Source organism: Echiichthys vipera (genome assembly GCF_963691815.1).
Source record: "Echiichthys vipera genome assembly, chromosome: 3".
Taxonomy (NCBI): domain Eukaryota; kingdom Metazoa; phylum Chordata; class Actinopteri; order Perciformes; family Trachinidae; genus Echiichthys; species Echiichthys vipera.
Window position 1 is genome coordinate 4,516,921 of NC_139828.1, and position 16,739 is coordinate 4,533,659.

General features: G+C 44.9%; 1 protein-coding gene across 1 annotated transcript in view; it reads right to left on the minus strand.

The window, feature by feature from the left end:
* Positions 1-11,270: 11,270 nt before the first annotated feature.
* The window catches only part of c6h1orf226 (chromosome 6 C1orf226 homolog), a gene marked incomplete at its 5' end in the record, with an annotated part of 20,827 nt that continues 15,358 nt past the window's right edge, over positions 11,271-16,739 (minus strand). The window contains 2 exons of the mRNA XM_083940785.1: positions 11,271-13,086; positions 15,931-15,935. Of these exons, the coding sequence (XP_083796911.1) occupies positions 12,432-13,086; positions 15,931-15,935 (660 nt within the window). The 3' untranslated portion in view covers positions 11,271-12,431. The remainder of the gene's footprint in view (positions 13,087-15,930; positions 15,936-16,739) is intronic.

The window sequence follows — 16,739 nt, forward strand, 5'->3', positions numbered from 1 at the left end:
GTCTCTTTTTGCAATGTATATTCTGATACACATTTACATATCACAGTGACTGATTAACTTTATACATAACTTTCCTAAAAACAGTAGTTAAAAAGTGTTTAAGGAAGGAAAAAAGAGGCCGATGGAACATGAACCTATAATACAAGTCTGAAGCCTTAGTAAAGACTGTGTCAGTGAGACATTTGTACTAAACACGATGCACAGCTGACACTAATGGGAATGCATTTGGTCATAAACCTGATTATGGCGCTTCATAATAAAGTTACTACAGTTCATTCATGCATGGGAACATGAATGTCTCAAAATCTCACGGCGGTGCATCCGTAGATATTAGGGGAGATGCTGGTTGTAAACGTGTTGCCATCACTGCAGGCATACTGCACAGATGTCAGTTCATTCATCACACACTTAGCCTGACTATAACAGAGTACAGCTAGCAGCACTTTTAACTGTGAGAAATCACCAATAAAGGCGTCACAACCAAAAACCTCTCAATCAAACATGTTCCAGCGGGACTGGCACCAAAAATGGGGAGAAACTAACATCAGAAACCAATATAACAGCTCTCCTCGACGTTAGCATGTAGCTAACGGTCACGGGGGGCTGGAGCCTATCCCAGCTGACATCGGGCGTGAGGCGGGGTAGACCCTGGACAGGACACATAGAGACAAACAGAGACAGACAACCATTCACACCTACGGGTGATTTAGAGTCATCAATGAACCGAACACCTGCACGTCTTTGGACTGTGGGAGGAAACCGGAGAACCCGGAGAAAACCCACGCAGACACGGGGAGAACATGCAAACTCCACACAGAAGGGCCCCAGCCGGGATTCGAACCAGAAACTCTCTTGCTGTGAGGTGATAATGCTAACCACCACCTCACCGTGTCGCCCACTAGAAGCAGTGTATGTAAAATGTAAAATCTGCGAAAACGTCTGTTGTCGTAAGTTCCAGTCACATTCCTGCTGGAGCCGGGTGTGATCCACACAGTTAATGCGTTCTGCAGCGTTTAACATCCGATTTCCTCGACGTGTAAAACACAAAGTGCACTCTGCTCTCTGAAAGCTGCTCCAGAAGGGAGATAATGAAGCCTGTTAAGTGACTCTGCTGCTTTTCCCTTTTATTAGTGAGAGACTTGATTACTTTTACTCAGTTCCTTAGGGAGTGAAGTCAAATGGAAATGAAAAAAAAGAAAAAGAGAATGCATTTAGTCTAATTCAGGCTTCATATCTCTCCTTCTTTCCATCTTTCCCCTGTGGGAACTTGACTCTGAATAAGACGTTGATTTGCATCTGAAATATAGAAAACAATCACAACTTACTGACTGACAGGTTTCTGTTTTTCTCCCCTACAGAAAAATAAACTTTACAGACTTTTAAAAACTCTGCGTTTAATGGCTTGTTAAAATAACTGTTTTTGCAGTGAAGCCCCTGCGGACAGTTTCTCTGCACAGACAGATGTAACGTTGCCTCAGTTAACAGCCTGTCTGTCTTGGTGCATCCCACCACTCCCAACTTGTTTTTAGAGGGCTTTCTTTTGACAGCCTCCTCCCATAGATGACAGATGGATGGATGAGGTACGGACATAGGAGGCTGTAAATTAGACGTACACTTCTTTTCCGGACGACTCGCTGTCTGTCTGTTGGTCAGTCATGAGTGAACAAAACAGTCAGGTCAAGTCAAAGTCAGGCAGGAGCACTCGGGCTGTGAGAGACAACGGCAATTACTGTGTGAGAGAGCGAGGCGAGCAGGGAGAGGAGGGAAAAAAAGCAAAGGAAGGAAAACCTGAGGGACTTGTGACACTTCCTCTGGATCAGGGCCAGGGGCTGCGACACAAACGGAATTATGTAAGCTTAAAAACAACCGTAAAGAAATAAGATCATTGGTGGCCTCAATGCCACGCCTGCAGCAGGTTAAGCTCTAGTTTCTCTTCAAACTACAGCAGAAAAGTGGCCTACTTAGAGAAGCCAGTGGGGCTGAATCAGCACTTTTAACCCACATCAGACGGAGGATTCACCAAACTGTGACCGCAAGTGGTGAATATATATTCCATTATATATAAATATATAATGGAATATAATGCAGTAAGGCTCGTTCTCTATTGATATCAAATATTTACAGAGTTAACACATATGAGTTAGATTATATTGAGGGCTACAAATGCATGTGTTCTTCTAGAAAGTTATGCCTTTCAAACAGACATATATATATATAGATATATACATCTCATCTCATCTTCAGCCTCTTATCCGGGGTCGGGTCACGGGGGCAGCAGCTCTAGCAGGGGACCCCAAACTTCCCTTTCCCGGGCCACATTAACCAGCTCTAACTGGGGGATCCTGAGGCGTTCCCAGGCCAGTGTGGAGATATAATCTCTCCACCTGGTCCTGGGTCTTCCCCGAGGCCTCCTCCCAGCTGGACGTGCCTGGAACACCTCCCTAGGGAGGCGCCCAGGGTTCATCCTTACCAGATGATCCTGAACCACCTCAACTGGCTCCTTTCAACACAAAGGAGCAGCGGCTCTACTCCGAGTTCCTCACGGATGCTGAACTTCTCCCCCTCTCTCTAAGGGAGACTCCAGCCCCCCTCCTGAGGAAACACATTTCGGCCGCTTGTACCCGCGACCTCGTTCTTTCAGTCATGACCCAGCTTTCATGACCACAGGTGAGGGTAGGAACCAAGATTGACCAGTAGATCCAGAGCTTTGCCTTCCAGCTCAGCTCTCTTTTCATCACACATATACATATATATATACATACATATATATATACATATATATATACACCTTTAGTTTTTTTAATTTCCTTTTAAGCTTACAGCTGTAGTTTATGCTCATGTCTAAGTGTAAACATTTGATGGACAAATGTATTGATGAAAGATGCTGTTTTGAAGAAGCTTACATATTTTCAATTTTGGGGAGGATCCAAACTTCATTCACTTAATAGAATAGAAATACTTTATTGATCCCAAGCTGGGAAATTGCAGCAGTCAATAAACTAATGTTGTTGGGAAATATTTTTGATCCTATCTCGACTGTTCAGGGGACATTTTTACCAAATCATTATTGATTTATTTTCAAATTAACTGAGTTACGCCACACTCTCCCCTAACGTACGTAAGTACTGCCTTAGACTATATTTAGACCTGTCTTTATGGTTCAGATTTACTCACCATTAGGTCCATTTCAGCGAGGGCGACCATCTGTGGATGCAGCATCACACAAGCACTGTTGCCATGGTTACCTTCCCTTTAATGTAAAGTTTAATATTAGCATTAAGCTGTTACTCCAGGTTAACAAACTCCTGCCAACGGATGAAAAACAGGTGTTTTCTGTTAATGAGGCGTCAGTGATAATGAGGGCTGACGCGTGATTAACAGCATGTTCAGCGTGTGCTAACAAGAACCGACTGTGGACTCTGTGCTCTTTGGTCCCGTACTTCCCCCCAATTTTGTAAATGGTTTGTACGAACTGTATTGATTTTCACAGCTTTGGTAAAACCTGTTGTTGCTGTCGGCTAACAGCGGCAGCTTTAATGATTAGATTCTGTTTTCATGTGTGGATGAAGCTGTTTTCGAGGCTTTGTGGTGCTAGATTGGCTCTGTGGTTGTTCCCTCCCACAGACGCACACAAACACAGTCTTTCCCCACGCTGATCAATAAACCTGATAATAAGTCCATCCTGCCAAGCTGGCAGTGACTAATGCTTCGGGCCGGCAGGCCGCTGAGGGTCGAGAGGCTGTCTGTGAGGGAGAGAGAGAGACAAACAAACCCGGTGTGTGGTGTTCAGGGCTTTGGGGATAACTGTAGTGGGCACAAATCCCAAAAAGCGAAATAACAGGAGACACTGAGCTGCCATTCCTGCCCTTAAACTGCCAATCCTGCCCTTAAACTCTCATTCTGCCATTTCTGCCCTTAAACTGTCATTCTGCCCTTAAACTGTCATTACTGGGCTATTTTGCATCCTTAACTTTTCTTCTTTCAGACTAGTAAAATGAAGAAATACGCATTTAGGTGTTTATTTTACTTCACTTTGTCAATTTGTGTCTGTAGATTTATTCTAAATTCACCAGTAGTTAACATTAGTTTAATGCCTAATTTGCATATTTAAACACAACATTTCAGAAAACCTGTTTCATGGTGATATCTATTAACGTGTTAACATTTTTGTATCCTGTTCACCTGCAGAACGTATGAATGTTCTCAAAATGAGTTGTTTCTCACTCAGAGAGAGAAATCTCCACCTCAGCAGCACTTACATAAATCAAACTCTCCAGTTTCATTTCTTTCTACATTCTGAAGGTTTTTAGAGAGGCCTTTGTTCAAACATCATTCACAGCCTGATTTATACAACATTTGATACAGAAAACATGAAGAAAATCCAGTTTTTAAGGCTGTTGCCAGTATTTTATGATTTATGGAGTTATATAAAAAAAATATCCAACTTTCCTCTGTAAAAACCTTTGGCTCTTATACTTATCCAACTACTTATCCAATGTTCACATTTCTGTTCTGGAAATGTATGTAAATTATCCCGTAAGATAATGTCTCATTTGCATATTTAAAGACACGATTTCAGAAAACATCTCATCTTCAGCCTCTTATCCGGGGTCGTGTCGCGGGGGCAGCAGCTTTAGCAGCGGACCCCAAACTTCCCTTTCCCGGGCCACATTAACCAGCTCTAACTGGGGGATCCTGAGGCGTTCCCAGGCCAGTGTGGAGATCTAATCTCTCCACCTGGTCCTGGGTCTTCCCCGAGGCCTCCTCCCAGCTGGACGTGCCTGGAACACCTCCCTAGGGAGGCGCCCAGGGTTCATCCTTACTAGATGATCCTGAACCACCTCAACTGGCTCCTTTCAACACAAAGGAGCAGCGGCTCTACTCCGAGTTCCTCACGGATGCTGAACTTCTCCCCCTCTCTCTAAGGGAGACTCCAGCGACTCTCCTGGGGAAACACATTTCGGCCGCCTGTACCTGCAAACTCGTTCTTTGGGTCCTGACCCAGCTTTCATGACCACAGGTGAGGGTAGGAACCAAGATTGACCGGTAGATCGAGAGCTTTGCGTTCCTCAGCTCTCTTTACGTCACAATGGTGCGGTAGAGCGACTGCAGCTCCGCCCCCGCTGCTCCGATTCTCCGGCCAAACTCACGCTCCATCGTCCCCTCACTCGTGAACATGATCCCGAGGTAAGGACTCATTCCCTAAATGTATTGCACTTGTCTGTGATTAATTTGCACATTAACATACTTTTTTGAACGTTTTTTTCGTCATGTTCTGTGTGAAAGTCACAGCGTGAAAAACAGACATGAGGATTATGAAACAGCACATCTCTGTAGTCCCGGCTGACTTCACTCCTTTCAACCTTGAAGGAACAAAGTTGTTGCTTTGTTTGAACGCTTAATTGTGTCTAACTACACGCACAGTTGATCCCTAACAACAGTCATTTTAAGACATCCTTAAAGTCACGATTTAAAGAAGCAAGTCCGAGAGTCAAGGTGACATCTTTAAGGGGATGATAAGAAAAACACACTTTGGAGTGGAGGAGGACTCTAAGTGTTAAAGTTTCCTGATTTAAACCAGTTTGTAGTTGCTACGAACTAAGAAAAGACTTTTCCACGTGAAGCTGGAGATGCATCCAAAGGTTATCTGCACAGTGACAGGGTCTCGGGGAAGTTTTTATCTTTGAATTCTTTCTTCTTTTGACATTTATCCGTCTCCACTTCCTCGTCTGTGTTTCCACATATCACATGGGTGGATGGCATTTAGAGAGAGACACTGGCTGTGATCGTGACTCTGCTGTTCCTGTCTACTCACCAGTTTGGCATTCACCTCCTCATCTGGTCGGGGCGGGCCGCAGCGTTACGACCCCCGACAGCCTCAGACACGTCTGGTATACTCGTCTTTGGTATACACCAAAGTGTTGCACCGAGATTGAGTTTTTTGAATTTGGGTAACCGAGAGTTTTAGTTCTGAAACTGTTGAACTGTGTTTACTGCAAAACTTGAAAATTATGTTATAAACTTTTCACAAATTAGCAAAGAAACTCATCAGGAGAAGTTGGAGAAAGGAGATAAAAACAACGTTAGGCTGTGTAGACTGATCCAGCCTGTCGAACTGCCCCGAACACTTGATTTATTATGCATAGGAGCCTAGATTTCTGTATAGAGAATGAATAAATGCATCATGTTTGAATTATTAAGCAGTGACACGACCTGTGTGTCTTCGCTGATTTGCTGTTTACATCACTGATGTGGAAGTTGTGTAAACAAGCAGCCTCGTCCTGCGGTCGTCATCTCCAATCCCGGCGTCCTCCTCCGTCTCGTATTCCTGACGGGACGCAGCAGCAGCGGCATCAGACACGGGGCCGCGACACTCGGAGACGCAGAGAGGAGGACCAGGATTTCCACAAATTAGGACGAACGGCACAGATGAATTAAACATCAGAGCAGCTTTTCCACTTCTGAATTCCCCCCAAAACAGACAGTCTATCAACACACACACACACACACACACACACACACACACACACACACACACACACACACACACACACACACACACACACACACACACACACACACACACACACACACACACACACACACACACACACACACACACACACACACACACACACACACACACACACACAGCCCGTCTGTACTGAAGACTGACAGATTTAGATGAGACACACACACACAAAGACACACACAAAGACACACACAGAGCTCGTCTGTACTGAAGACTGACACAGGTTCAGATGAGACACACATGCACGCACATGCACACACACACACACACACACAGAGCCCGTCTGTACTGAAGACTGACACAGATGCAGATGAGACGCGCGCGCGCGCACACACACACACACACACACACACACACACACACACACACACACACACACACACACACACACACACACACACACACACACACACACACACACACACACACACACACACACACACACACACACACACACACACACACACACACACACACACACACACACACACACACACACACACACACACACACACACACACACACACACACAGCCCGTCTGTACTGAAGACTGACACAGATTCAGATGTCGAGAAAAAAGAAAAGTGACGAGGACATCAGCTCCGTCAAAACAGGAAGTGTTGTGGCAGGATGGAGGGGGGTGGGGTGGGGCTGGCTGCCGTCACCCGTCACCGCAGGAACAAGACGAAGGAAAGACATGAAAGACGGGATATGCCCACGACAAATGAAGAGAGGCCTTTTCTACACAGAGAAGGAAAAAGTCACAACGAATCTTTACAAAGACACGACACAAACGGAGGTCATGATTAGGTCTATTTCAGATTTTTTTGAAAAAGGTTACAGTCATTTTCAGGAGTTATTACAGCCCCACTTTAAAAAAAGATACATCAGGAAAATAAAAGAAACAACAATCATTGATTCGCTTTGATTTCTGTAGCATATTTTTTAGATTTAAGGGTTTAATTTGCAGCAGTTTTAAGCCACAGAGTGATAAAATAAAAGGTCCAGCGGGTCCAAAGTTCTCATGTGCAGCGTTTCATGTCCTTCACTCATCATCAGAACGGCTGAAATCACGTCGACCGGCTTCACAAAGATAAAAATTAAAGATTCAACAACATAAAAAACAGAAAGTAAGATCGTTTTTTGTCTTTTATCAAATTAATCGATGCATCTAAACGGCACCGATCACCACGACTAGATTCTCTACGAGTGAATATCAAAATAAATCAATTTCCTTCATTTGTTAGAGCGATTTTCACGTTCACACATGTTGTATTAAAAAAAACAAAAAAACAAAGAGCAATAGAATATCTCAATAAAATGTACACCACTGTTCCTTCATGAGAAAATACAATAGAAATCTGCTTTAGTGGTTTTAAAGGACGCACGGTAGCTAAAGTGTAGAGCGGCTCTGAGTGTCTTCAAACGCGTTAAGCTTCTTTTATTTACACGATTTTTGCTAAAAGGAAAAAAATTAGACATCTCAGAAAGTCTGACACCCTCCGAGAAACCCTTCATGTGTCTTGTGTGTGTGTGAGTGGTGGTTTAAGAATGTGTGTGTGTGTGTGTGTGTGTGTGTGTGTGTGCCTCTGAGTGAGTGACACTTTCTTAGCCAAAACCTGAAAACAACCTCACTGCTGCTGAAAGTATACGACAGATTCAGAAGACGGACAAACCACAAGATGCTTTTTTAGCTTTTCAAACATATCTTGAGTGATGCGTGTGTACACAAACTCTACCAAAATTCTACCAAAGTTTGAACAATTTGGCGTATTTTCCAACGAACTGTGTTTCTCACTTGTTTAAAGTCAAAAATAGAAACAATGTCACGTATTTCATACTTCAGGAAGTAGCAACCTCAATCAACAAATACGTAGACTTATATTTCGAGCACTGTCGGTCGAAGTTGAGCAAACCACCGCCACCGAGTTTACGTTTAATGAAAACATTAAAAGATCCAGCGTGTAGGATAGAATATAATATTCATTATTATGTTTTCATTAGTGTGTAAATCAAGAATTGCGTAGAATGAGCCCTGTGCATTCACATAGGGAGCTGCCAGAATGTGTTATGGCAACATGACAACACAGCGAGCTATGAAGCCGTGGGCTTTTCAGGGTCTTTAAGACATTTAAGTTCAATAACAACACAACTCATCTCATCTCTTCTTCAGCCTCTTATCCGGGGTCGGGTCATGGGGGCAGCAGCTTTAGCAGGGGACCCAAAACTTCCCTTTCCTGGGCCACATTAACCAGCTCTAACTGGGGGATCCTGAGGCGTTCCCAGGCCAGTGTGGAGATCTAATCTCTCCACCTGGTCCTGGGTCTTCCCCGAGGCCTCCTCCCAGCTGGACGTGCCTGGAACACCTCCCTAGGGAGGCGCCCAGGGTTCATCCTTACCAGATGATCCTGAACCACCTCAACTGGCTCCTTTCAACGCAAAGGAGCAGCGGCTCTACTCCGAGTTCCTCACGGATGCTGAACTTCTCCCCCTCTCTCTAAGGGAGACTCCAGACCCCCTCCTGAGAAAACCCATTTCGGCTGCTTGTACCCGCGACCTCGTTCTTTCGGTCCTGACCCAGCTTTCATGACCACAGGTGAGGGTAGGAACCAGGACTGAGCGGTGGATCCAGAGCTTTGTCTTCCTCAGCTCTCTTTTTATCACAACGGTGCGGTAGAGCGACTGCAGCACCGCCCCCGCTGCTCCGATTCTCCGGCCAAACTCACGCTCCATCGTCCCCTCACTCGTGAACAAGATCCCGAGGTACTTGAACTCCTTTTTTCCCCCCTCCTTAAGCGTTCAAATGTGCTATTTTGAATATGTGTGATGAAGTTTGGGTTATTATCAGTGCCACATCATCAAGTTTACGTGTTCTCGTTGCTGTAGCACGTTTAAAAATCATATTTCTTGTACAGTTCATATCTTGTTCCCGGATATTTATAAGATCGGTTCACCCAAAACTGTAAACATTATCATACTTATGTGTAATGGAGCAATGCAAACATGTTTGTGCTTTCTTTGATATCCACTGCTGAAACATCTGCTTCTTCTTAGGATTTCTAGATAAAAAATAGTTGGTAAAGTCATATTTTGTACTACTTTTGTTTGTGGGGACGCCAGCTGTTTGGCCACAGCTGTAAAATAAAAGGTGACACTTGGAGTATGTCAGACACAGTCGGAGAGACGAGGGACGGACTGAAAGAGACAAAGCTTCCTTTATCCGGCCCCACATTCCTCTCCTTCTGCCGGGCACGACCCGACCGCGACTACAGCTGGCTCTGTGTGCGTCTCGGTGTCTTCTGGGAATGTTTTGCTCCTTTTTTAAAGCCAGGAAATCCCTGCGAGGGCACAGAGGTCACTTTATAGAGGCCACTTCAGGATCTCGCAGAAGAAACGGGTTAATTTTAGTGTCGAGATTTGGGTCTGTAATGTGTGTCTGTGGTGAACTTTAATTCCAGCTGATCTACGGAACAGATGCTCAGACGGGGCGGCAGTAGCTCAGTCCATAGGTGACTTGGATGGAAACCGTAGGGTCGCCCCTTCGAGGTGGTGGCTGGAGAGGTGCTGTTGAGCAAGGCACCGAACTCCCAACTGCTTGGGGCGCCGATCCATTGGCAGCCCCCTCGCTCTGACGTCTCTGCATTAATTGCATGTATATAGGTCCTGTCTGTGCATGTGTGTGTATCTCGGGCCTGTGTGTGTGTGTGTGTGTGTGTGTGTGTAACCTGTGTGATAATAATAACAGAGTGAAAAAATTGAATTTCCCCTAGCGGGATTAATAAAGTAATAATCCTTCATTCTTCTAAAAGTGTCATAAGAACACAGATTTCCTCTTTGATTGAGCCAAAACATCTAGATCACACTCCTCCTACAGCAACGCGTAGACGGAGCCGACTGATACAGCTGCAGGCTCATTCCTGTAGATGTCAGCTCCCCTTCACGGGGCCGAACACACCCGACACCCTCTCTCGGGCGTCGGAAAAATCCGAAGATCCGAAACAAGGTTATGAATTGCTTTTAAAACGTTTCAATCCTGTGACTTTGGCTTTTCATCAGTAGATGAAGTGAAAATAAAAGAGAAGAAAGAAAAAACCCTTCTGTATGATTTATCGCTCGCTAAAAGCAACATGACAAAAACAACCTGTCTGACTGAGCCGCTAATTTCTGTCTGGGCCTCTGCTCCGTCACTTAACGACGTGCTCGAATGAAACGCACATCTTTCATCTCCCTCTGATGACAGCTCGTTATCTTCTCTGTCTTTGGCTCAAAAACAACTTTTCGGCAGCCCGCCCCTCCACACGCCGCGCGTCCCTAACCCTTCATCCACCCTTTCATCCTGACTCTGTCTGATTTTGTTTACTTTCAGTTCAGGAGACTCTTTTTGTCAGCAGAGAGGAAGCCTGGAAGACTCTCTGATCCTAGACCGAAGAAGCGCTCATGTACGTATGACATCTAATGGTTTGGTTGTTGACTATATCTGTGTGTGTGTGTGTGTGTGTGTGTCTGCTTCAATGACAAGTCGTAAACATAATATGTACACGGCGGTGTGGTGGTTAGCACTGTCGCCTCACAGCAAAAGGGTTCCTGGTGATGAATGAACCTAACACGTGCACCTCTTTTGACTGTGGGAGGAAACCGGAGAACCCGGAGAAAACCCACGCAGACACGGGGACAACATGCAAACTCCACACAGAAGGGCCCCAGCCGGGATTTGAACCAGGAACCCTCTCACTGTGAGGTGATAGCGATAACCACCACACCAAAACAAGCCATTAATTGGGTGTGGATCAATATTCTTACATGCTGAGATTTATAAAAGGGTAATTTTCAGGGCCACAGTCTGTGCCAAAGGTCCGTGTGTAGGAGGGGACACGTTGAAAACTCCTACTGGACCTAAATGGGTCAGAATGATTCACTTAAATGAGTCCGGACATCGAGACATTTTCTATCGACTGAACTGAAAGTGAACTCCCCCTTTGTCCCCTTTCCATCTCTCACGTCCGCGTTCGTTCATCCTCTCACTCTCGCTTCCTTCGTTCCAACACTTATTATCCTGATTATACTGAATGTAAGTGACGTTGCGTTACAGCTCTTATCAGTGGCGGTTTATAGTCGGTTTTGTTGCAGCAGCTTTTGTAGAATATGGACTTACAGTGCGACTGTCATGAGATGAATGTCCCTTTAAATGGTGTTTTAAAATGTTCCTTTAAATTAACGGCATGATGACATAATAATTTAATGTTAACAGGAAAAATCAATGCGTTCTTTAAAATATCTAATGTAAAAATGTGCTGGCCACTAATGAATTAACGTGATTTTACATTTTCAGCCCATTTAAAGGGACATTTCATGACGTTAATTACATTCATTATTACATTAGCTGGTGTTATTGCGTTTCTAAAGCAGACGAGCTAAGACATGATAAATACTCTGTGATAAAATTATATTCCTTAATAGCTGTGTGATTTATAGTTGAAATGATACATTTGAATCCCCTCTGCAGCACGGTGAACCGTCACCTCCGACACGTGTTCTCTCTTGCTTCTTATTCATCACCCGGTGCCGCGCAGCTCTGTGCTCATATCATCAGGAAGAAGCTCACTGACCTCAGATCAGCTGATGTTGGAGGACCAGACTGACATTAAAACTCAGACGCACATCTTAAAAAAAGTTGTCAAAAAGTTCAAACACATCCGGGCCCCGCTCCGATTCCTGGAAGCACTTGTTCCCTTTTCCCTGGAGCAGGGAGAGTTATACATATTTAAAAGTGAATCTTTGATGCGCGGAGCTTATCATCAGTCTGTTTGAATTACCTCATAAGCCCCTTGAGTTAAAATTAAGAGCAAGAGTCAAACTTTTTGAGACACACTTAAGTGGTATCTCGCCCCGGCTCTGCTCGTTACTCAAACGACAGCAGGTCCGGGTGGGGCTCAGAGTCTTCAGCGCTCGCTCCGGTGCCTTTACCGCAGGGGGCGCCGTTCCCCAGCAGGACCTCCTCGCCAAGGCTGATGCGACAGGAGGTTTTCCCCGAGCAGGGAGTGGAGGCCAGCCGGGAGTCTGGCCCCGGAGCCTTCTGCCAGACATCGCAGGACTTAGCTCTGGGCTCCGGCGGGGGCGGATCTTTGTTGATGAGGTCTGGTACGGAGAGCTGCAGCTGGGGCTGGTGTTCCTCCTCGCCTCCTTCAATGCTCCCGTTTCCCACGTCATCTACTTCAATCACTCCGTCAACTTTGCCGTTGCTGCCCGCCGTCTCCCACTCAGCAGCGACTTTCTTCTCTGCTGGGCTCGGCGGCAGCGTGAGCTCCTCTGACCCCCCGGCCTCCTTCTCGCCCCGCTGTTGGTCCTCACTGTTCCTCAGCTCCTCCTTGACGACGAGGGGCGTCTTTTCAGGAGAAGAGAGGAAGGACGGAGATTCAACCGGGTCCGGAGAGGAGACAACGGGATCAGAGGAGATCATCATGTCCTGGGTGGTCTTCAGCGCCCGAGGGAGGCGCTTCTTCCCCGTTGGGGGTGGTGGGTCCAGGCGGGGGAAGGAGTCGAAGGAGGAGATGTGGCTGGAGGAGAGGAGAAATGGGGAGATGGTGAGTGATGCAGAGATAGCGGCAATTAGACAAACAGGGAAAGCCGTCGTGGGTCAAAAGTAAGTACTGCCTCACAGAAAGGTTTGGTGCACACGTCTAAAAATAGGCTCAAGTCCCAAACAACAATAAGTTTCCTCTCTACAGGAGTCATTAGCAACCCACCCCAGTGTTTTGAGTGTAGAGGGTGGGCACAGGGGTATGTTCAGGTGGATTATTCTAATTATTTCGCCAATTCAATTCAAATAAATCAAGGTTTTAGAGCAGGGGTGTCAAACTAATCCAGTAAAGGGTCGCTGTGGCTGCAGGTTTTCATTCCAACCAAGCACCTACACACCTAATCCAACAAATCCAAATGTGTGAAGGCAATTCAGGTGGTTGAATAAGTCGAGTGAGGTGTGTTCTTGCTTGGTTGGAATAAAAACCTGCAGCCACAGCGGCCCCTTCATGCATCAGTTTGAGACACCTGTTTCAGACTGTATACATATAATATATAGAGCATTATGATGTTGTTCTCATGCTCTTTTGTGTCTCATAAGCTTCTGCAGTGATTTTGAGTTGATACCATTTATAACGCAGATTTTATGCGAAATTTAACATTTTTTTTTACATCTTGAGAGTCAAAAATTCAAGTAATTTCAATTTTTTGAATTCATAGTGCTAAATCATAACAAAAGTTATTTTGAAAATCCCTCCAAAATAAGACACCCAAACCTTGATGAACATTTGATGATGATTTAGGATCAAACATTTTCAACATCTGCAGATTTCTGTAAAAAAAATGTTATTTTTGGGCGATCGGATGGCGAGCACTTGTGTTGTGTAAACTGCTCAGAAACCCCCTTACTGTCTACACACCTATGAAGGTCATCCATCCTTTGAACGCCCTAAGTCTCTAGTTTGTGGTTGTAAAGTTTCACGAGGCTGTGATTATCCTGGAGGTCACAACAGCTCGTTTTATAGCACGCTTTAAAATGGAGACAGACAAAAAGTGTGCAGGCGTTGAGAGCTTGACGGCAGTTTGTGTGACTTGACTCCGCTGTTGTCTCCATACTGGAAACAGTCGTTCATGTAACAGCTGGAAATTATTTTGTGAAATACGTTGATTTACTTTCCTGAAGAGAATGAAATGATCGATGGCACTTTGATGTGTGTCGGAGGATAGTTAGCTTAGCATAAAGGCCTCAAACAGGGAGAAACAGCTGGCCTGATCGAAGAAGGCAAAATAAAGTTTGACCCTTAGAACAAACTCCCTGAGCTGATACAACTACGACTGACATTGTCATATTTATGCTGACTGGCTAATGGAAACAAAGATAACTACATTGTAAATTATAAACTATACTGTAGGTGCATTAAGCATGTGAATGTTCTCATGTGTCCAGGTCGTCATTATCCTCAAAGCAATTTCAGTCAAAAGCAACTGGACTTGGTTATTTGTCTAGGAAGACGTTTCACCTCTCATCCAAGAGGCTTCATCAGTTCATGTATCTGACCAGGCTGGGACTGGACCAGGACCAGGACCAGGCTGGGACTGGACCAGGAACACGACCAGGCTGGGACTGGACCAGGCTGGGACTGGTCCAACTAACTGGTGTGCGGATCCAGGTATTTAACCTCTCACAAGGCCGATGATGTCACTGGAAACCTTTGTGCTCCAAGTGCCAACGACCGTTAGAGTGACAGTCGTTGGTGGGAAGTTGGTTTGGACTTCGTTAGTGTTGGTCCTGGTCCAGTCGTTAGTGGGAAGTTGGTTTGGACTTGGTTAGTGCTCTATTGGGTCTGAACGACCGTCGTTAGAGTGACAGTCGTTGGTGGGAAGTTGGTTTGGACTTGGTTAGTGCTCTATTGAGTCTGAACGACAGTCGTTGGAGTCACAGGAGGCCCTTTTGTGAACAGTTGTTCTTCTTTCAGTAGATGCATTGAGTGTTAATGAATTGTATAACATTTATATAAGCAAGTTATATAAACAGTCTCATGTGTCCAGGTCGTCGTTCTCCCCAAAGCAATTTCAGTCAGAAAGCAACTGGACTTGGTTATTTGTCTGGGAAATAGAAAACAAATAACCGCGTCCAGTTGCTTTCTGACTGAAATTGCTTTGGGGATAAACAGTCAGTTATTTTAGGATTGCTGCACATTTTGAAGACCGTTAATGGTTTTATACGGTGGTCTAACTTTTGTTTGTGTGTGGGATTGACTGGAGAACACAGCGACCTAGGAGAGGAACAGGTTACACACGCGCACAGACAGACAGACAGACAGACAGACAGACACACTCACACTCACACACACACACACACACACACACACACACACACACACACACACACACACACACACACACACACACACTCACACACTCACACACTCACACACTCACACACTCACACACTCACACACACACACACACACACACACACACACACACACACACACACACACACACACGAACGTTCATGGATATTCTGAGAGTCCGTCAGTTTTTAGAAAACTAAAACTAAAATAAATCTCACAGCTCCGGCCGTCTGGACCAGTTGTCGGTCCAATCATCGTCGATTAAACTAAATCTATGCACAGCCCAGTGCATGGAGTCTGCACTGATCAGTTCTGGGACAAACCCCCAAAATACAGACCCAGAAACACCTGGAGTGTATAAGTGTGCGTGTAAGTGGGTAATGATTACATAATTAAAAGCCATTTAAATTTTGATTGCAGCTGAAAAGTTCAGTTTTATTCAACTTCAGACATCTCTCAGGTGCCTTTGATGTGTCATTATTCTTTAAAAAGCAGCTTTCACTGTTAAAATCCTACATCATTCACCTTCTCTGCATAATTCACAGTTAGAGGCACTTCACCCAGCACAGGTGATTTCATATTCTTTGCCTTCATTAAAATGCCTTCCAGTGTATTCATCGTCAAATTGAATGTGTGACCTTGTGAAGTTTTGAGATTTCACCCTAAAAAGAAAACATACAGTACAAAAGCACTGAAAAAGGATTCATATAATCAGAAAGGTCAAAGGGAAACTAAACAGCCATGCGTTAAAATGTGGAATCAAAAACAGCGAATCCGCAAATTCATTTGGAGTGACCTCGGGTTCAGGAACAGGAGCAAAACTAGGTTTAGAAGAGGCTAAATTCAAACTGAAACATGTAGAAATGCTTTAGTCACGACACAAATACAAAAGAGATGTGTGTGTGCGTGTGTGTCTGTGTGTGTTTAGATTAAATAGATTAATGCAGCAAAAGTGAACTTCAGAATAAAAACAAGAGCAGAACAGTTTTAGACGTCTTGCATAAAGAAAGAGCTCTTATTCTCTGTTTGCACATTATCCGAAGGCTGGAAGATACTTTTCAGGGCTTCACATACACCAGGGGCAGGCACTCCGGCTCCTGGAGAGCCACTGTCCTGCATGTTTTAGGTTTCTCTCTGCTCCACACACACCCGAATCTAATGATCTGCTCGTTATCAAGCAACTGATGCTTGTCACAAATAACCAAGTCCAGTTGCTTTTCACTGAAATTGGGGATAACGACGACCTGGACAAATGAGAACATTCACAGGCTGGATGCTCGTCACAGTTAGATCATTGTTAGACTCAGGTGTGTTAGACTCAGGTGTGTTAGGGT